The sequence below is a fragment of the Phalacrocorax aristotelis genome, chromosome 5, assembly GCF_949628215.1.
Source record: "Phalacrocorax aristotelis chromosome 5, bGulAri2.1, whole genome shotgun sequence".
Classification (NCBI taxonomy): Eukaryota; Metazoa; Chordata; class Aves; order Suliformes; family Phalacrocoracidae; genus Phalacrocorax; species Phalacrocorax aristotelis.
In genome coordinates this window covers 49,882,390-49,903,496 of record NC_134280.1, presented here as the reverse complement: position 1 = coordinate 49,903,496, position 21,107 = coordinate 49,882,390, and the positions used below count along the sequence as shown (strand labels likewise).

Below are 21,107 nucleotides of genomic sequence, written 5' to 3'. Positions count from 1 at the left end.
AACCATGATGGGTTGGGTTTTTAATGCCCTTTGTACCTATGCAGTTCTTAGGCCCCTTCATTAATTTCTGTGAAGCTGTTCCAACTTTGCCTTATGGCAGATGTGTCCACTCCCTGACTCTAAATGCTGAAATCTTGGAGGCTTCCTTAATAGCCTTTCCCAAGTACATGAATGTACCCATTTGAATGCTCTCAACTCACATTTATGCACCAAGACAGACATATGCATAATCAGTTTCTTACTTTATCCCCTCCTCAGTCATTCAGCCATGCAACGCTCACCCACATGCACGCAGACATGCATGAAAATGCACTTATACAGAATCTTATTACTCCTCAATGTCATGAAGAGTGAGAAGCTCACATTGAAGAACTTGGTCACCCACACGTTCATGCTGCCATGGATCTCTGTTGGGCATATTCCTACTTGAGCAATCCAGGGGCGCAGCACTTGTGCCATAGATTCCTCATAACTAATCAAATCCATAATCTTTTAGTCAGATACTCTGCACCCCAACCTGTCTGTCTTTGTATTCTCAGTTATGACCTCTGTTGTCCTGGCCTTGAACTGCTTTTGATCTAAATCTGGCTGTGGGTATTTGTGTCCAGGGATGCCTTTGATTCCTCGTCTCTATTTCGTTTTGCCACACCATATGGATTACAAGGGTGACTGCCTTGAAAAGTAGCTGATTACAGTGTGAACAATTTCCATTTTCACATAACTGGCCCTGCCATCCCTTTTCATTCCCATTTTATTTGCTCCTTGATCTGTCCTTATAACATATAACCAGTCTTTTGGCAGCCTGTTGTCCTTAATTTTTAATTTCCTGCTTTCCCAGCACATAAAAGAAACCATGCATGCTCCTTGTAGGTCTCTGCTGGAGATTATCTCAAATCAAATCCTCTCCTCTGAACAGCTTTTAAGCTTGAGAATGTTCAAACCATTTAGATTTGCAAAGACCCCCAGTGAGCTCTTAGGTAATCCAACACCCTTAAACTGGGAAAAGTCTAATTTGATAAGAAATAACGGTAGAATCGAAATTCTGCAGCTGGGTGCCACTTACCCATTTGTAGATTTCCTAAAAAGCTTGACACCATATGGTTTATATAAAATGCCATAGCAAAATACAGATACAGAGTCATTAGTGAGGATTTAAGTGCAGGAATGAACTTGAACTCTTGTGTAGCTCAATAACAAGGTATCCACATGACACAAGACCACTTCTGAGCTCTGTAGCTATACTCCAGTTCCTACATATGTGAATTGGTGGCACCGGGGTGATTGTGCAGTGATTTGTAGTTACAAATGATCCTAGCACAAACATACTTCTATATTCACCAAATTTTGGGAGCAAGAGGTGCAACACTCATAGGAACGGTTGTGCCTCTCCCAGGCCCTGTGGTTTCATCATATCCTGGTTTATGAATGTAACAGGAAAAGTATTTGAGCCCTGCTAAAAGTTTATCTCACCATATTTGTGCTCCTTTTTTATCCTTGTGCATTATTTTGTGTTTGCATTTAGTGAAAGATAGTTTTATGTTCTCAAAAATCAAAGCTTTTGTTTTGCTTTGGTCCTGGCAGCATCATGGTGTTTGCTAAGAGATTCAAACCACAACAGATAGAAAAGACCCATTAGGTCATTTTGCCCTACCCATTGTTTAACACCTACTATTGCATAGTTATGAAGCTTTTTCTCTGAGAGATCATTGCACAGTCAGTATAGCCTCATAATAAATTGACTCCTGAAATGGCAATTCAGTTGTGTATACAACTACATTAAAAAATGCTGTTAGATGATATACCTTGCCAAAACCTCACAGAAAACCATGGAACTGTGTTAGTTCATGTGGGCAGAAAATAGTCTTATAGTTTCTTACCAATTGGTCCTGTTGACTGCTTATAAATTTTTGATGCTTTTCTTTCAAATGAGAAGCAAAGCATAACAGATGCTGCACTGGATTTAATGGTCTCCTCAGTGCTACATATCTTTTTATTTGCCATGGACATTATTTGTCAATATTAATCTCTCTCCATATTTCTCATGAGTTTACTCCCAACAGTTTGAGTAACAATGTGCTCTTGCAGAAAGGAGTGGCTGGATGCCACTGCACTGTTACATTGAGTTGGTTTGACCTGCACACCGAGGAGACAAAAACAAACCCATAATTAATAGTAAGCCTATATTCTCTCTAGGATTTGCATTTTTTTCTTTCAATGTTTGTGTAAGCAATTCATGTTTGTCCTGCTGGTTCATTCTAGCCCTTTGTTACCCTTATCTTTTGCATGGAAAACCTAACTTATTATTTATAAATTTTAAAATCTTTTTTTTCCTTCTTTTCTGCTAGAAAAGGAGTCTGATTTAGAGAACTGTTAAGCGCTAAGATCTCAAATTGAGGTGAGTGGGAGCTGTGCTTTCAATACTTCACATAACTATAGAATACTAAGTGCTCTAAATACGTGCTCAGAATGGATACCTTGAATTATTAAATGGCTTTATCTTGATCTTTTTAGGATTCCCCATTTAAAATAGGGATAAAAATTATTAACTTCTTACCTCATAAGGGAAGCATAAAGGTGTTTTGGTTCTAATACTTTAATATTAGTGCTAATGCATTAATATAATGTAATACACTAATGTACACATATTAAATGTTTATTTACGTTATAAATAAATGTGTTTCTATAATACCTCAAATACCATGAGGATGAACACTATAAGAAAACTCATGAGGAAATGAATAGACATTTTCAGAGCAAGTTTGATTCATGTGCAGCAAATAAGCTCAGGGACACTCCCTCAATCATAGTATTGGCTAGCTTCTCTTCAAATGAGTATCATCTTGTCTGTTCTTAAGTACAGTACCTCCTAACTTGTCACAATGTTAATAATGTTCTCCTAGTGCTGTTTCTTGTGTATGGTTTCTAGGTTTTGAATGTGATGTGCAAAGATAGGTGTTTCAGCATTGCATATCCCGTGGGTTAAGCCCATGAACGAAACCTTTAGATCCTCTGTAAAGATATCTGCCTGTTGTATTGACAGTAGCTGCTGGGCCAAATGGGGGAAGTCATTGGAAAAATTGCCTTTTCAGGAGGGTGAATGCACAGGAATAGCCTTTGTTACCTGCTGGGAAAGCCCTGTGAAGCCAGGAGGTGGAGAATGCTCAGTGCAGAAGGAAGCTGCAGGGAATGTGGCTTTTCATCATGGAATACATTATGTGGACTATGATTTCTCAGTGAGCTATAAAATGGCTAATTTTGGTTGGATTTTATTGGGCATGGTAAACAGCACACCCTTAACTTGACATCCCATTTTCATCAGTCTTTGCTTCAAACATAAATGTACTTAACCTTTCCAAAGAAAAGGCAGGAATATTTTTTAATATGGATACAAAGAACAGCATTTTTTTGCCTGCCTTCTTTAATTTTTCAGAAAAACATACACTATTATGGATGACAATTATTCAAAAAATTTGTTGCAAAGCAAATCCCCATTATGGAAAATTTCAATTTAGCCAAACACCTAAGGGATAGACTTTGGCAAACTGTAAAGAAAAAAATTACAATGACTTGCAAGCCTAAGTAATGGGCAACCTTAGTAATAGGTGGTGCTTGCCTATAACATCGAACACACTTTGGAAATAGCACCTGTCCTGCTCCTTCTGGCTTCTCTAGCAATGTTTTTACAGAAAGTATATTATTTCACAGCAAACTTTTTGAATCACTTCTGATATGGGGGCAAGAAAATGAAAGCAGGAATATCATACCCTGAATTCTCTGATTGCTCAGCGAGTCTAACCTACGTATCAGCCTATTACACGCTCCTTTTGATATTCCACTGGAATTCAACAAATGAAGTGGAGATTAATATTAATGGAAAAGTAGAAATTACCATACATTTGTTCTCTGTTTTCATCAGGTGTCAGACACTACAGTAACAGACGCCAATTTAAGAATCTAGACAGATTTAGATAATTTCCTCAATGCTTGATGGCTATAATTAAATTAATTCTGGGAATCTGCACTGACACTTCTGCCATACTGTGAATATGGACTCCTAGGTCCTAATTATAGAGGTTTTAATATTTTCTCTGCCACCTAGAATTGTCTGGGGACCAAAATCATGCTAATTTTCTGGCTGCATTGCTGGAGAAGGATACGCAGAGGGAAAGCTCTGTCTGTCTCCGAAAGCCACCCGTAATTCTCTCTGTGCTGAACCACATGTAAGTGTCAATAGCATACTTGGGAGCATGGGGGTGCAGCATAGCTGGACAGGCAGGGCAGTAAATTTAAGGAGCCACCACCCTGTGTGGCACCGTGCCTTTGAAAATAGCACACTACTAAATAATGCATGCTGGTGTGCTGGCCAAGTTAGCCTCACCTTGCCCAGACCTGTTGGTACAATGTGATTTTTTGTCTGTCTGGAATTATTCTAGGTCTTAGCAACCAGAGCTGTCTCTGCCCTTGGGAGCAGAGACAGAAAAGGCTTAGAGCCACACAAACAGAAGTGACACACCAATCTAAGTACCATACTTGAACCAAATTTCTGCTGCTTTTGCTGGTGTCCTTTCTAGCAGTAGGAAAAGTCTGATTTCCCTAGCTATGTTGAAACTCAGTGGACACATGCTTCTGTGGTGGTTCTGCAGCATGAGATGTATTTCGTGATTTAATCTCTCATGTTTAGCTCAGTGGGATGTAAGAGCTGGTTCTTTGTTAAAGATATCCTTCCTGGGAAGGGAAGTGCTTGTTATTGCTTTCTCATTCTTTGCTTCCTTCTTAGCTTTTTCCTGTTCTCCTGCTCTGCATTGATCATCCATGCTGCTATGATAAAAAGACATCATTTTGATGGTGAAAACTTTAATATAAATACCCACCAAGACATGAACTGGTATGCAAATACTTAAACTTGGTGACATAAATGCTTAGAGAACTCTTATAGGTACTAGACCTACTTATGAGAACTCCAAACTGTTATCTAGCTGTCTTCAGTGATGTCCTTAACGCTTGGTGCTGTAGCTACAAGACATTACTGCTCTTGAAGATGGACATTTACAGCCATCCTTCTTCCTCAGTGAAAACGTTCTTTGATAGGTGAGACTCAAGGTGAGCAGCCATGGAACTTGACTATAACCTGAGTGAAAAACAATATGATCTTCCCAAGCAACACTTGTACACAGGTGCATCTTATCTGTATAAATAAAAGCAGGTCAGGTTTTACTGTAATTGATGTTAGTGTAGATGATAGGAACAAAGGTGACATTCCTAAAGTCTGAGATGCACTATTTATCTTGAAATCAGGTTCAGCATAAATAACAAGTATGAAATGTTTCCCCTACAATGAGCCTTGAATAATAATTAATAGTATCTCTGGATGTTGAAGGACAATTCATTCCCTGTGTTTGGCAAATTTAGAACTGAGAATGCTTGTCAGCATCTGTTGGGAGGGAGATCTATGATGAGCCCTGGGATCAAAAGTGAACAAAGACTGGAAAAGTCAATTCACAGAGACCACTGAACAGTCACTGCGTAATAACATTCAGCAATTCTTGTGTTTTATGCATACAAATTAATGAAACTTCAGAACCTTCCTACGTTACTACATTTTTAGCTGTTGTCACGTTAGTTGCCTTTTCTGACTAGTGAAATAATGAGAGAGAGATGAGGGTTCATATTTTCATTTAAGCACCTTGTTTCCTGCTGAGGACCATGGTCGCAAGCTGGAGGGGTAACTCACAAATGCTCAAGGAAAGCTTTGGACTCACAACTCTCAGGTCTGTTCTGCAAGCACAGATCTTCCGTGAAGAAACAGCCTTTCCTTGCTCTTCACCCAAGGTGACAGCTGAACTGATGACTGAATTAGTGAAAGGCCTCTAACGCAATGCCCAGGCTGTGGCTCAGAACAAGCAAAAATGTTTTTCTCTGACTTCCATGGGCTGTGAAGCAGGTGCCTTAAGAAAAGTTTTAGCTTTGCCCTGCCGATCTTAACCTTCAGAATTAGAAAGGTCAAAAGCAGAGAAATGTAAAGCTGAGCACTCATCTGCTGATTTTCTGTCCTGCTAACCTGTATGTAGCTGAGCTTTCATACTCAACCCCATGTACACATACAGTGATGATTTTTTCCCTCATTTTGTCTTTACTTTCTCTCAGATGCCCAGAGAAGCTGGAAGACCAAGAGACTCCCCTTTCTGCAGATTCATGGTTTTTGCAGGATGTTCAAGGTATGAAAAGAAAGAATTGAGCCCATAGTATTGGCTCACCCAGTCAACCTCCCTCCAGCACAGGGTTATTCCATACCATGCATCTCCTAATGCTATTTCCAGACTAATTTAAATTTAGGACATTCCTGCTTTTCATTTCTCCTCATTCTAATTATAATCTCCCTATCTACCTGAAATAACCTCCATTAAAAAAAAAAAAAGGGATGGTCCTAAAAAAACAACTACAAAGAAATCAATCCCTCATCCATTACCAGGTTTTTCTTTTGTTCTGGAGCCACGTGTGTAACCCGGTTAGACCTGTTCTTTTTGAATACTGAGGACTGAGCTGGCCTTATGCAAATGCTCCCAATCTCATCTTGGTTGTTGTCGTTGAAGACCCAATCAAACGAACAGGAAATGACCTAAGGAATTTCCCTATTGGCTGCCTGAGTGTTCAGCAAAATGTTTTAAAATTAATATCACGTCCATTTATCTTCACTCCTGGCAGTCTTTAGGAGACATAACCTAGTACCTGTGTTTTCCCATTGCCTCAGTTAAGGATTTCCACTCCAGAATCTGCAGCTAAATGAGGTAAGGTGTTTGGGTATCTTTTTAAAAATATACTTCCTTTAAATTAACACCACTGAAAAAAAAAAAAGAGGAAAGTGTCTACTGGACTCATGCCCACCCTACCGAGCCCCTCCCTTCCCACTTGGGACTAGCAGCTAAGCTCATTTGATCAAAAGGCTTTTTAACGTTGCAATAAAGATGTCTGTTTTCCTATTTTGAAATTGTATCTTACTTGTGTTTAAATATTTCTGTTGTGTTTATATTTGATTGGGGCCAGATGTACTGCCTTTACTTACCCAGAATGGCATTGACTTTGAATTGAGCCAGTGGCTTTGTCAGGATTACTTAAAGTTTCCTGAGGATTCTTTTTATTATGATGTATTTAATAATATGCTGGGTCCTAAATCTCCTGCTTTTGTCCACAGAGTGGTCATCTGTTCAGTAAGGCAAGGGGTGAGAAAGTGGACCTTCTCAATATCATTAAGAGTGCTGGTGTCGCAGAACTGGGAGACACTTTACAATGATGGTGTTCCTTTTGCTTTTAGTGATGAAGATCTTGATGGTGATTGTGCTGATGACAAAAAATCCTAAAATATATTTATAATTTGGCTTGGTTTTATCCTTAAGGCAATTTCTTGGCAATTCCTGTGGTGAGGGGGGGTTCTGCCGATCTTAGTCCCTTCTAAGATAAAGCACCACAAAGAACCCAGCTCAAGCACTGGGTAGGTAAATACAGTGTGAGTAGAGGCCTACAGTGTCTTTGCCTGTTTAATTTGTTTCTCTTCCAATGGTAATTTTACTTGAATAGAACCAGAATTGGCCCCTTAAGGTATAGACACAGCTGTTCAAGTAATGGTAGAAGTAAACGTAAAGAAAAAGTTGCTCAAAATCCATGTCGATTTTGTAATATATGTGGAATGGGCTTAGTGATGAAGGCTTGCATTTCACCATGAGACATTTTAGGCGCATACTTTTGTGTATATGGTTATAAAGTCATTGAATTTTGTCAGTATTGTGCTTTCCGATTACTTCATCTAAAAATATCTTGTCAACTTTGCTTCTGAAGTATATCCAGCTATCCTTTTTTTCATATTCTTTAGACAATGAAACTGGTTCATCGTGACAGAAATGAACATTGAAGTAAAAGTTTCATTTAGTGGTTTTTTTTGTACTTGTGCCACATGGGACTGCGTTAAATATACCTATTTTGCACCAGTATTTCGGTGAAAAAATTCAGTGGAATAAGAAAAATACACTCCTTTAAGTTTTGTTTTGATAGCAAATCTGTGGGTAACAATTTAAGTCAGTTTTCTGACATCTATTTGCGCTGTAGAAAATTCCAGCGCTGGAAAATACAGAACTTTTCTATTTAATGCAAATGCAAAAACCAAAGAAAACAGTTGCAATTAAAAGTAGAAAAACAACAGTATTAAGGTGTTTCATCAACAAATATTGCAATTAATGACAGTTTAATTCCTGGCCCTTAAAGTTTTCGAAACCAGAAGTGATTGTTGTGATAACAACACAGGACTTCCCAGAATTTGTCAGAGTTTAATTAGTTGACTTGAACTACAGCTTATCTTCTAGAAAACTTCTAATCTTGAAAAAAAAAGTCCAGAAGTCCAACAATGGGAAAATCAGCAGAACTTTTTGAAGTGCTCCAGCAATTAAATACCATGCCTCTAAAAAGATTTTATCTCATTTCAGTCTGACATGGTCTAACTTCAGCATTCAGCCACCTGATGTTGTTGTCTTGTGATGTCCCCTGGGTGGCAAATTCCTCTTCCTTGTGTAGGTAGCTAGGGACAAATCCTTCCATAGCCTAATCTTTGATAATTGTGTAGTAGTCCGAGCTCCATAGGCTATTCCCTCTCATGGAAAAACTTACACTAGGGCCAAATCCTCTAGGACCTCGACCTGTTCCACTCTAAGCTTTTCCATCCTTTAATCAATTCAATGGTCCCCTCTAATTTTTGAACATCTGCTGTGAAATTTGGATGTCAGGACTGGAGACAGGCTGTAGGAACAGCAGTGCTAAACACAAAGGTAATATGAGTCAATATACTGGGAGTTCAGGATCAGGGGTTTATAGAGTGTGCCCAAGGCTTTCTTAGCATCACTGTCCTCCAGACCCCCTTCTCGCCTTCAAGCATTGGTCCGACATGCAGAGATGAGGTTATTGTTAGTAGAGCTGATGTTGTTTGTTTGCACGGTTTTTTTCATTTTTCCTAGTCCTAGTCTTATTTGTAAAGCCTATAAGGATGGTAAAAAAGTGTGTTTTTCCCAAGTCACAGTAGTAAAGGATCTCCTATCAGACCAGTATAATGCTTGGTTTGCCCCAGCACAAATTAGGTAGCCCTTCACAGCAATTTATATGGTGACAACAATACATATTACCCCAGTCATGGTGAGATCAGGTAATAGAATATGGTCTGTTTAACATGGGATATTATTACCCTCTTTTCACCTGAGACAATATACTGTGGTATTGTCATAGTAATTTTATATTACTTCAGATATTCTCAGTGTGTTGTGAGTTTTCAGCCGTGGTGGAAACAGCCAATAAGACTGTTGGACAATGACAAATCATCTGGCTCCCACTGAATTTCCTTTTTTTTTTTTCATTTCCAGTGAGTTTTATTGTTAAGATCAGTACTTGTTCTGTCTGGGAGGTGCAAGGTAACAAATTGCAGTGGAGAGAGATCAAACTAAAAAGGAAGAAATTGTCCAGAGACACAGATGAAGAAAGATTAGAGAGGAAAAAGGAGGATTTCTGTACACGTGTCTGTGTCCAGACAGGACTGACGTGTTAGGCTGTTGCCTGTCCCACGGCAATTTGCACTAAAAAAACCCTGTGAGGTTGAAATCCTACACCTGCTGAAGAAGTGAATATTTATATAGAATTCTCACAGAGGAGGATTAATGATTTTATTGCTTCAGTGAACTCAGAGGACTGTCCATGAGCCATGATAACTTTCCAAAATCGAAGCTTGCCTAGCCTCTCTTGTTCATTGCTTACACACTCTTTAAAAACATGTCTAACAGTCTCAGGACAAACTATTCAGTCTTCTCCCAGGCAAACTTTCTACTGACTGCACTGTAACCTGGATCTATTCTATGGAGTCTACAGTTATGTGCTTTCTATTGCTGTTTACTTACTTAGAATCAATTTACACACACCTGTCCGAGCTCTTTCTGCAATACGATGAATACCATCTCTGTGAACTGGAGCAATGACCTACTGTACAGAGAGACAGGTTGGAAAGTGGGTGCTACAGGACAGACCTGTCTAGCTTAAAAATTGGTCAGTGTGCTGAGACCAAGCTACAGATAGAGATGAATAGCCCCTTCTTATTCTGATGGTAATGTGACCACCCTTTATAGGATTTTCTGCAGTGCTCTTTCTCATTAGCCTTCCTACAGTTATAAAGTAGGTATTCTTGTTGAGAGCTAGGTGTTCCTGCAGCAAGCAGCACATAAAAAGAAAAGGGTCACAAACTTAATTGTCAGTTGTCATTGCTAATGACACATGATGTTAGGATGTGGCAGAACCAAGTATAAAGTCTTTGCTGTACATAAGGAAATGGACAGAAATGCTAACAATCTTTGTAGCTTGCACAGTTTGTGAAGTTTAGTGAAGTGAAGTCTTTGCCCCATCTCACAGCTTAGTTACTATCGAAATTTCAAGCATAAACTCATGGAGCTTTTGTCCTAATAAGAAGTGCCCTGTGAACATGAAATCCAACACCATCTTCAGCAAAGTGTGCTGGCTTCAGCCACTCAGCCAGTCTAGTGCTCAAGGGCACTTCAAGATCTCTAACCACAGATGCCTGCTTCTCTTTCTCCCTGTCCCTGCCTTCAGCACGCTCTGCAGCTTAGATATATTTTGGCCCCTGATGAACCAAGGATTTATTTCAGTAAGTTTTCGAGAAAAGCGTACACTGAGAATTTGGTATGGGTGAAATTCATAAGTAGCACTGGTGATAGAAAGGGTAAATAAAGAAGCATTTGTTCACACAGCTGGTATATGGAAAAGTAAGGATTAATTTGGTTTCTGTAGAAGTTATCTGGAGTCTTTCTTAGTATGGGAGCTGCTTTGTGCTCTACTGGGGATGTAGCTTGCACCAACTCCCTCACTGAATGCCTAAAATACTTGGGACATTTGTTGGTCATTGGTCTATAGAAGGGTGAGAATGAGTAAACATGGAGTCATGCAGCCAGTGGAGCAATAAACTGGCATTTGGCATTTTGCGTGTCTCCCTCTGAGGAAGAGCCCTCAAAGCCTTCCTTTACAAAAGCTGACATCGCTTGTAGTTATCATTACCTCTGCTGATGTTGTGAAATGTGCTCCACAGGAAAGAGTATGAGAACTAGTAGATAAAACAACTAGCTGGGGCTGGATGATTGGTGGTTATAGACCGATAAGATGGGGTAGTAAAATAGAATTGCTTTGCAGTGGTGAAAAGAAAGTAATTCTACTTAAAGGATCTGCAAACACATAGATTAAAATAAAAGTTCCTGCCTATTATGGAGGAGGGATACAGACATAAACACTGGAGATATTTCCTCAGCTCACAATCAGATGTAGCTGTAATAGTGTCCTGAGCCCCTATGAGTCTGTAACAATTGAGCAACTATGTATAAAAATACGTTCTTTTTGTCCAAATCACAAGTGCCATTATCAGAATTGTTTTTGGTTTTTTTTAAAACCACTCTGGGTTTTCTTTCATCTAGCAGTGAGCAGGTAACTAATTTATATTGCTATATAATTAACAAATCCATGTAAACCCATGTAAAACTGCCCAAGATGCTATGGTCAGGAATCAGACTAAGTCCATGATATAATGATTACCCCCAAACTTTCTTAATGATTTTTACTGAAACATATAATTATTATTACACAATAGTTTAGAAGCTTGCATCCTGATGATGCACTTTCAAAGTACGCTTGGTTAAGCAATTGTCTCATAGATTGGAATGGCTATGGAGGGGCTTTATCAGGGAGTCAAATTCTGATGCATTCAAGGGCACTGTTCTCATCTCTTTTGCAGCAGGACCTAACACACTACTCACATAAAACAGACTTTACTTGTAATAGTCCCAGGCAGCTGCCTTGACAAAGGAAGATGAAAAAGTTTTAGAAGACTGTATGATTAGATTAGATGAGTAGATGAGGGAGATAGGTGATTAGATGAGTAAGATATTCTTACAGGCTAATAAAAAATGACATGTACAAAATGTAAGATATCATTTTTCCTTCATTTAGTGACTTGTAGATATCCTTACCCCTCCCAAGACTTTTTTTAATGGAGCTGTAATACTTTGTAAGAACAGGTAGAAACTTCTTTTCTTTCTTCAAAGTCTGAAATGATTAAATGTTTTTGGAAGATAGTAAAATTGTAGTCAATCTAGTAAATTTTTCTTAGCTTGCCTGTAGCCACTCCCTATATGCATATACTCACACAAATGTATTGCACTGAGTACATGCACATCCCTTATCTCCTGCACAGACTTTCTTGCTTTACTTTATAATATAGGAATTCAAATATTTGCCCTCATTTCAATCCATTTTGTTTGCTAATCTGAATAACTAGCTTCTTCATTTAATCCTTTAAAATGCAAAGCTCTTTGCATTTGGTATTTGGTATATAGGAGTGTTTTGTCTGTAGGTATAAATGACTGGCTAGTGTTGTCCTGCAGTGCAGTGAGGGGGGTGCTCACACCAAGAGCCCCGGCCCAAGCTGTCTGCGACTTCCACGCCTGCTGTTTTTGCCCTGTGCAGCAGTAGTTTTTCTTGCAGGGACACGTGCGCAGCCTTAGAGCTGGTGTACCTGGGGCTGCCCTTCCCCATACCCCAGACTATAAGCAGCAGGCCTGCAGCTCTAGAACAAACCAGGCTCTTCTGCGCTAGCATTGATATAATGGAGGGAAGAACAGACTTGAAGGTGTTAACACAATCAATGCTTTATATATGTGAAAAGCTAACAGGGCTTTGTGTCATTTAGAACCAAGGTGTCAGGCTGCCTTATGCTATGACACATCTTCAATATTAAAAATCTTACGAAGATTTAATCATTAAAGACAAAAAGAAAAGAAGAAAAAACTCCCCAGCACCTGAAAACAGCTGTTATAAGGATCTCTGCTAACATTCCTTCCTAGAACAATGTAAAAATTGATATAATTCACATGGTACTAAATCTCCTCTTGACGAAAACAGTTGTTTGAAATAGACCAGAAATATTTTTATTGGTATTGTTGGTGGAACCTGTTCCAGTTACCTTGAGGACTAAGTGAGATACATACCTGCACAGGGGAGTGGAAAGAACTGAGGGAAGTGAGCTTTTTTCCCTGTTTCTGACTCCTCCAGCCTCCATCCTAGAGACCAGCCACAAACTCCACAGTTGCTGTAAGACCTGGCACTCTTGTACCATAGGTAGATTATTGAAGGTGAAGTTTTTGTCTGTTGCTGTTTGCTGGTTACAGGTTTGTGGTGGTGTTTGAAAGAAGCTTAGCTGGCCAGGTCAACCAGTCTGACTAAGTAGAAGGCAAAAAATGGAACAGAGAGGAAAAAAAAAAGAAACAAAAATTTAAAAAAGAGAAATAAAAGAAATAAGGAAGAAGAGAAGAATATCAGCAATCAGTGAGAGAAGAGGAACAGGATCACAAACTTCACAACCTAGGCAGCGTTTGAGACAGTCAAATCTGGTAGCTTGCAGAGGCTGCATTTCAGGATTACTGTGGTGAGGCTCTGCAGAGGGTTCCCTGGTGACCATGTGCACAATAACCATGTAAGGCAAGTTTATTGCTTCCAGTGCAGCTGCTCTGTAGTGACATTACTGCCTGTTTGCAGTAATATCTTAGTCTGGTATTTGACATTTTCCGACTTTTAAGAACAATTATACATACAGGTTGAGTTGCACTTTTGTGACTTGGACAACCTGAATATAGTTTTTTTTTACATGTCAGCTGACTGGGATGGGAATCCTCCCTCTCTGTTGCCAGGTAACTTGCTGTTTAAAATTCCTTTCTTTCATTGTTATAAAAAAAATAAAAGGAAGAAAAAAAGCACCTTGAAATAGCCACAATTCCACAGAACAGAAATTTTGAATTTCAGCCAGCTCTACTTACAAATTTCTAGCTTATTTTCAGGATCATACATATATAGGTCAAAAGCAGTTTTTTTGATTTAATATTTCAAGTGTAAATTTAATTGTTTGGCTAACTTAACATTCAAATCCCTACTAGGCACATAACAGTCATGATACACAGAAGAGTCTTGGTTTTAGTCTGAACAGGTCCCTTTTTTTATAGAAAATTCTTTCCCTTGTTTAATGCCTTCTCTTTGCCCTCAAAAAACCCATGATCATCCTGTCAGCTGCATGTTGAAATTTTTGCTGGAGGTATGATGCAATGGATAGCAATGGAGTTTGAGCTGGAAGATAAGAGTTGGACTGACTTGTCCATTGACTTGTTATATGACTTAAGCAAATAATTTCAGCTCTGTGTCTCAATTTTCCTATTTGTAATAAGGAGGTAAAGCTAGTTCCTTCCTTCGTTTCTGTGCTTTGTGCTATTTACTGCCTGTCTGTGGACTCTTCCTTTTCTGCTTTATGACTGTCAGTGTTTCAGGAGTCCTTCCATCATTGTAGATGCTTTTACTGTAGATAAGCCCTGCAACCTTGATTATCGGAAGAACTTTAAAGTAGCCCAGTTCCAAGATGAGTACCTACTTCTCATGGAATACTTTTTTTTTTTTACTTTCTTTCTTTTAAATAGTAGATTAAGGGTTGGAGTATGTATGTGTTCATATGGGAAAGCAAACCTTCCCAGGGCTTCAGGTTTTCTTTACCTCTTAAGAAAGTTCCTTTACTGCTTACCCTTCATTTGTTGCTTTTTCCTGCTAATTTTTGAACCACTGTGTTTCAGATTATTTTTCTTTATGTATTTTGTATGACACCTCCTGTGACTTAAGTCTTAGACTAGTGTGTTACTTTGACCTGCTGAGGTTTCAGCTGATGGAAAAGTACAGTATTGAGGTTGCCTCCGACACCAGACTATTTTGTAGCAAAGGACTATTTATGAAGCGGGAGAGAGTTCACGTAAGAATCGAAAGAGTACTTTTGTTCAAAACCCAATGGGAAAAGCTCTATTGTCAAACCGGCCCAGGCTGCTGAGGCAGATGCCTGGCTTTGCTCTTTTGTTTATATTCCAACAAATCAAAGCTGACCTGTGTTGTTATCAGAGTAGAGCAGCAGGTGCAAAAAAATAACTCTGCTGCCAACTCAAACGAAAGGGTAAGACTAATACCCTCTGGGAGGTATTGAGAAGATAACAGAGAGCCATGCCAGCAACTGAATTAACGGCTCTATTTACGGTGGGTTTTACTTAATAACCTGCTCCTAACACAGCCACATAAATACTCCATTGTATTTTTTAACGCAACCTCTGGAGAAATCAATGGAAACAGGATGGGCAGCTTTTGCTGTGCCAGGTGAGAAGGAGCAACTCCATGGAAGCGTTGCTCCTCTAACCACATGCAAGAGAGAGAAGGAAGCTGTTATTGGCTTTTACAAAAGCAGGGAGACATTGATTACGACAACTTTTTGCCTTACTTATAGAAGGTGGCTGCAGAGCAAGGAAACTTCATTCCCCCCATTTTCTGGTTGCTTTTAATGAAGACAGGGAGTGTAAATGAGCGCCAGCATATACGTCAGCTACTGTCCCAGTGCCATGTGGCTTTGGGAGGCTTAGGGCTTCCTTGAAGTCCTGGGTGCGTGGGGTGAGTAAGCCTGCTGCTACACCCAGGGGGTGAAGCAGACAGCTCTTGTGCAGCCAGTGGAGTGGGATGCCAGGGCAGTGGTCTTGCAATCTCTTATTCTTTACACAACAAATACAATATGAAGAAACCACATGGATGTAGCTGGGCTCCAAAGAAATGTTTAATAAACACACACAAACATGTGAGCCTGAATGACAGTCAAATAATAGTCTGACAGCAGGTTCCTGAAACAGGGTCAGTGAGCTCCATTGAACTGTTCCAGTGGAAGCTGCCCACTTGGGGATGCTTTCCTTTGCAAACAGCTGCCCAGCTTGGGATACTTGGTAGTCTAGAGAGGAATGCAGTGGGAGCAGGTGTCCTGGCTGGAGCTATCATGCATGTGGGATTGGCGAGTCCCAGGTTAGCACTAGGGAACATGGCTGACCCAGGCAGAGAAGTCAATAGTCATCCGTTTAAACCCTCCCTGTCAGATGCACAGAATCATCCTTCCCACCTTGAGCCCTGCACTGCCTCTGCTATGTCTCCTCCTTGAAATACCCTTTTGCTGTCATGCCAGCAAAAGAGCGTGTGATCAGATTTTGGTTAGCCAGGCAGTGGGTTGTAATAAGGTATAAACACTGCTGTGGACTAGGTTAGTCCTCCAGCAAGCTACCTAGTTTAGGATAAAAAGCCTTATGCTCTTCCATCTTCCCTGTCCTAGCTAAGTTTTGCTGTGGCCCTCATGTACCTAATGAAGAAATACAATTTGTTCGTTGATTGAATGAATCAATTCATGTTAAAAATAGTAGTATCAATGGGAAAAATTGTATGTTCCTCAAGGCACTGTCCTGGTTTTCATATCCATCCCATGTTCCTTACTCTGTTTAGTTGTCACTCAAATTGAGCCCCAAAGAGGAAACCTGTGGTTTCCAAGCAGATGCCCTTTATAAACACAAAATGTATGAAATACATTTTACAAAAAGGAAAAGAGAAGAAAAGGATCTTTTTATTCTGGAAGTAGGAAAATCAATGGTTGCTACTGTTGAAAACCAGATTAGTCCCATAACAACAGAGAAGTGCTGGTGGTGACAGTGGTTAAAATAAACTTCTCCATAAAGTACTGGCCTCTGCAGCAGCATATGTCAGAGCCTCTATAGCTGAGTGGCTGTTATGTCAGAAATGCTTCAGCACCTAATGAGAGCCAAACATGAATACAAACACAATTATTATTGTCATTATTCACTAATAACTGAACAGTCACACAAGCTACATTAGCAGTATGGAAAGCAGTTCCCTCGATATGCTGTTAGTCTTTAATGCAATGCAAAGAGAAGCTGTCATGGAAGGTAAAGGGAAGTGGTTGGGGAACCGGAGCCAAGGGAAAAAGCAAAGGTGTTAGAACATGATGGTAATATTTTGTTAGCTGATGAGGTTCTTGCCTAATTATAGACATGTGGCTTGTCAAGCTACAGGGGCATCTAGAGTGCTTTTTGGCCATTTGTATATTTAGTGTATTGTAAGCAAAAGAAACGTGTTTAGCAAAAGGAGATTAGGGAGATGAGCTGGCTTCTGGTTAGAGGAAGGATGTATGAGAGAGATAGGAAGGACATGAAAGGAGGTGTGGATTTGTTCCATCAGGTGTGGTATTAAGTGCTGAAAGAAGAATAAAGAACAAAGGTAGTTTTTCCCATTATTGTGTTTTCCAAGACACTGTATCCCTGAGGCTAGACTGACGAATCTATGGCAAATGACTTCTAAAAATTCAGGAAAAATGGCTGACCTGAATTACCACAAACTTGCTGAGGTAGAGCAGACAGTAATGAAAGGAGTGCCATACGCTGGTCAAAGCTGTGTTTTGCAGCACCAACTCAAAAGAATAAAAAAAGAAAAAAATCCTGGGTTTTTTTGCCATTTTTAGCTAATGTGTCTACTTGTTCCAAACATTTTAAGGATATGTTAATGGAAAAATAACATGAACATTTATCACAAGAAATAAAGTCTTTTCTTGACTTGCTTGTGTTAGCTCTATGACTAGCAATTCCACTAATAATATATAGATCTGTGGACAGATCTTCTGCAAGAAGAGAATGAGGTTTTTGACAGTAAAGTTAATGATTATATTCTTTTTTTCATATTTAAAAACTAGTGGCATGGCAAGAAGAGGCACATCTAGCCTGTGATATGACAAGGAAGCATGGATCCCAAACACTGGATCCTTGTTAAGTGGCAGGTTCCAGTTCACTGTTTCTTCTGCTAAGGTAACATAACTATGGGTAAAATTTGCAGAAGTACCAACCTTTGGCTGTTAGCACTGTCAGACACATCTATGCCTTGAGGACTCTATGTTCACAGTTGGCCTTCTGTTTGCTTCTGATTTAGAAAAACAAAGAAGGAAACCTTCTTTTAAAATTCTCCCTTTTATTTTCATTATACTAATAAGTACCTTGAAAATAGAAGTCAGTTCATATGAAGATTGTTGATTGTGGAAAAAAGGGGTCAGAGAAAAAACAACCTATGAGACTTTGCATATCGTCAAGTAAATTTTCTTTTTTTTTTTCATTCATAAAGTGAACTTTGTTCTCTCTCAAAAAGGAAACTGAACTATGGTTTTGTCTTTAAATTGCATTGTTAAAAGAGAGATAAGAACCGAACCCAAACCCTAGAGCGGAGGGATAGCTCAGATAGAGATCTAGATCCTAACTTTTCTACCCAAGTTTCTCTTTAGTTAAAATATATATGCAAGATTTTGAAGCCTCCATATGAACATGTTAAAACAACCACCACATAGCTCTTACAAAAGTTGCCTTGTAGTGCATCATGAAAATCAGATCCTTAGTAATAAAAGATTCCAATCAAGCTTTATTTGATTTTGTTTATCATGATCCTATCTGTAATGTAGGTAAATGTTAAATACTCCTTTTCTATTCATCTTCCTTTTTCTGGTCTTTCAGTTTACCTTCAGGTATACATTTAATATACAAGGTTCAAAGAAAACAAAAGAATAAACCAAACTCTTCCTTTCCAAAAACCCACAACTGTAAACGATCAAGGTTTCAGTGTATCCTCTGAAAGCTCACCAAGAATCATATTTGCACATGCAAAGGTGGGTTTATGCATATGAACCACAGCTGTATACACCAAAAATATAGAAGCATAGGAATGTGCAGTTGGGAATCACAGAAGGGGAAAAGATTGGCCCCAAATCCCCAAACCAGAATCCTGAATACAAAGAGATTTGGAGATTACTTGGAAATTTTTCATATAAAAATGATTCCTTGAACTTCACACTCACAATGTGATTCAGTAAACACATTTTGTTACTGTGGCCCAAAGGTACATATGATGGACAAAAAGTGAAGTGCATCAAATACTCAGTATGTTATACAACAAATATTGAGTGTGATCATAGTGCTTCTTCATATGAACTTTCTTCAAAGCTTTCAAAGACTTTGGAAACAAATTTTTATGGGGTATGTTTGTAATGATATTAGTGGAGAGTCTTGAGATTATTATCAGCCAAGCCAAGCTGCATAAGATGTCATCTGAAAGGTACCTTGTGGGTCATAGCAAAGTGGTCCAAAGTTGAGCATTTTCTTGTGGCCACCTGCCAGGAATCAGCCTCCAGATGAGTTGTTTCTTTTGAGGCTTCTCTCTGCACTAAAACAAAGGGATGGAAACAACAAAGTGTGTCATGGCTACATGTGGATCTACATGGCCAGAAGGGATCCTACCACACTGCAGAAAAGGTCATATCTGAAAGTGAGCTGTGGCAGGGATGATATCTCATCTGGGAGTTTGGCAGACACTAAGGATGAACCTGAGACCTTTGCAAAATAGACAGATAGAGATCATAGGGCAATCTAAGGGTCAGCCATAACTGTATGTGTAGGCACGCTGGCTCAGAATAAGACCCTGGAGCCCTGGTAGTAATACACATTAAGTGAGAGGAAAAAAAAAACCCAACCCAGAAGATCCAAAGCTCACAGTAACATGTAAACAGGCTCTCAGCGTTTATATATTCAGTTTTTGCCTGCCCTTACCACTACTGGAGATGTAAAATAGGTGGTTGGAATGCAAAGCAGTTAATTGATCATATACATTACAAGTACAATGCATTTATGTTTCTGAAGTAACCATATGTGTAAAGCAGGTCCACTTGCTTTGTTGTAGTTGTCCTTTGTTTCTGGTGTCTTGAAAACTCGGCCCACTTCGTTGTCTTTTGATTTTTCAAGAAAAAGATTAAAAACCGGATTCTGTTCCTTTGCGGCTGCAGTTATTACCCAGTATCATTTATTTTAGATTGCCGTTTAAGTGCTTGACTGTAATCCAAGTTGCAGTAATGATCTGAAATATTTAACATACTCTGTAGATTCTAGTTCCACAAAATCCAAGCCCTGAAAAACAGGCATTTTGTCTTCACTGTGTACATAACATACTTCAAAGAAAATAAGCCCAGGTGAAATCTGCATTTGAAGTTCAGCCATGATGGTAAAAGGGGAAAAATGGGGAAGGATCCCATAGGTAAATATGCCAAAAGAGATCCACCCTTTTGGACAGGCCAGGAGGACCTGCACTGAGCTTGTCTCAGCTAGAAGTCACTCTTAGACTTTGCATAGCTTACGGGTGGAGTCATAGTTTAATAGTTTTAGTCAGTTTTGCCTTAGATATCTTTTTTTGTGTGTGTGTTTTGCATAGAGTACCTAGCTTTACAAACCGGAAGTAGGCCCCCTTCCCCTATGGGCTCCACACCCCCTCATATTTCTAATTAATAAGACCCCTAGTTCAGTTCAGTGTTGTAACAAGCGACTGTGCAAATTAATGTCAGAACAATCACTCTTGTTGTAGTACTTTAGGATTCACTCATTTTCTCTGTATTGCTTATTTGCCTTTCATACTGTGTTCAGCACTTTCCTGTCATTTAATACGAGCTGTTCCTGAAAGATTCTGGTTCAAATAAAGGAGAAACTCATTATCAGGATGTTAAGACTCATTGGGTTGAATGTGGAAATGGGGAACAGAGTAATTTATTTTCAGAGCACACCTGTAGTGCAATAAAATAATTTGCATAGAGTGCACTATACAGTGTCCAAGGTTCAAGGATTTGTAAATATGTTTTTCTGCAATACTGGATTTGCTCCATGGGCAGGCCATGGCTCCTTGCTCTTTTCATTACCGCAGTTTACTCTGAGTGGTCAGGTGTTCAAGGAAGAAAAGAAGAATAGAGCAAACGATCTCCTGTTACTGCCAAGTCACTGGGTTGTGGCTCAATCAAAGCTGCTCCTGACTACAGTGAAAGCCTTCACTAAGAAAGGCCGTCAGGGTTTGGTCTTTCAATACCACCTGATATATTGAATGTAGGTGAAAGATTCTTTTTGGATGCATTCATCCCTTCTCATAGAATTCTCTCCAGAAAGAATGTTGCTGAACACCAGTGCACAACTATATTTAATCTTGCTGATTGAGTAAAGTGCTATTTGCTTCCTCTCATAACTATGCAATGTTCCTAGTAGTGGTATAAGATTATACTCCAGAGATGGCTCCTCTTCAATGGAAAAGAATGGAAATGTGTATACAGATACACACAA

At 39.3% G+C, this 21,107-nt stretch overlaps 1 protein-coding gene across 14 annotated transcripts in view; it reads left to right on the top strand.

The window, feature by feature from the left end:
* Positions 1-21,107, top strand: part of EHF (ETS homologous factor) — a 47,217-nt gene that overhangs the window by 6,685 nt on the left and 19,425 nt on the right. For 3 of the 14 annotated variants that reach the window (XM_075094376.1, XM_075094383.1, XM_075094382.1), the window contains 2 exons: positions 2,346-2,395; positions 6,145-6,215. In XM_075094376.1, coding sequence (XP_074950477.1) covers positions 6,207-6,215 — 9 coding nt within the window. In that variant the 5' untranslated portion in view covers positions 2,346-2,395; positions 6,145-6,206. Of the gene's footprint in view, positions 1-2,101; positions 2,173-2,345; positions 2,396-4,099; positions 4,221-4,976; positions 5,101-6,144; positions 6,216-6,556; positions 6,786-17,668; positions 17,781-21,107 lie in introns of those variants that run through there. The other 11 variants (XR_012660735.1, XR_012660734.1, XM_075094386.1 and 8 more) reach the window with 6 other exon arrangements.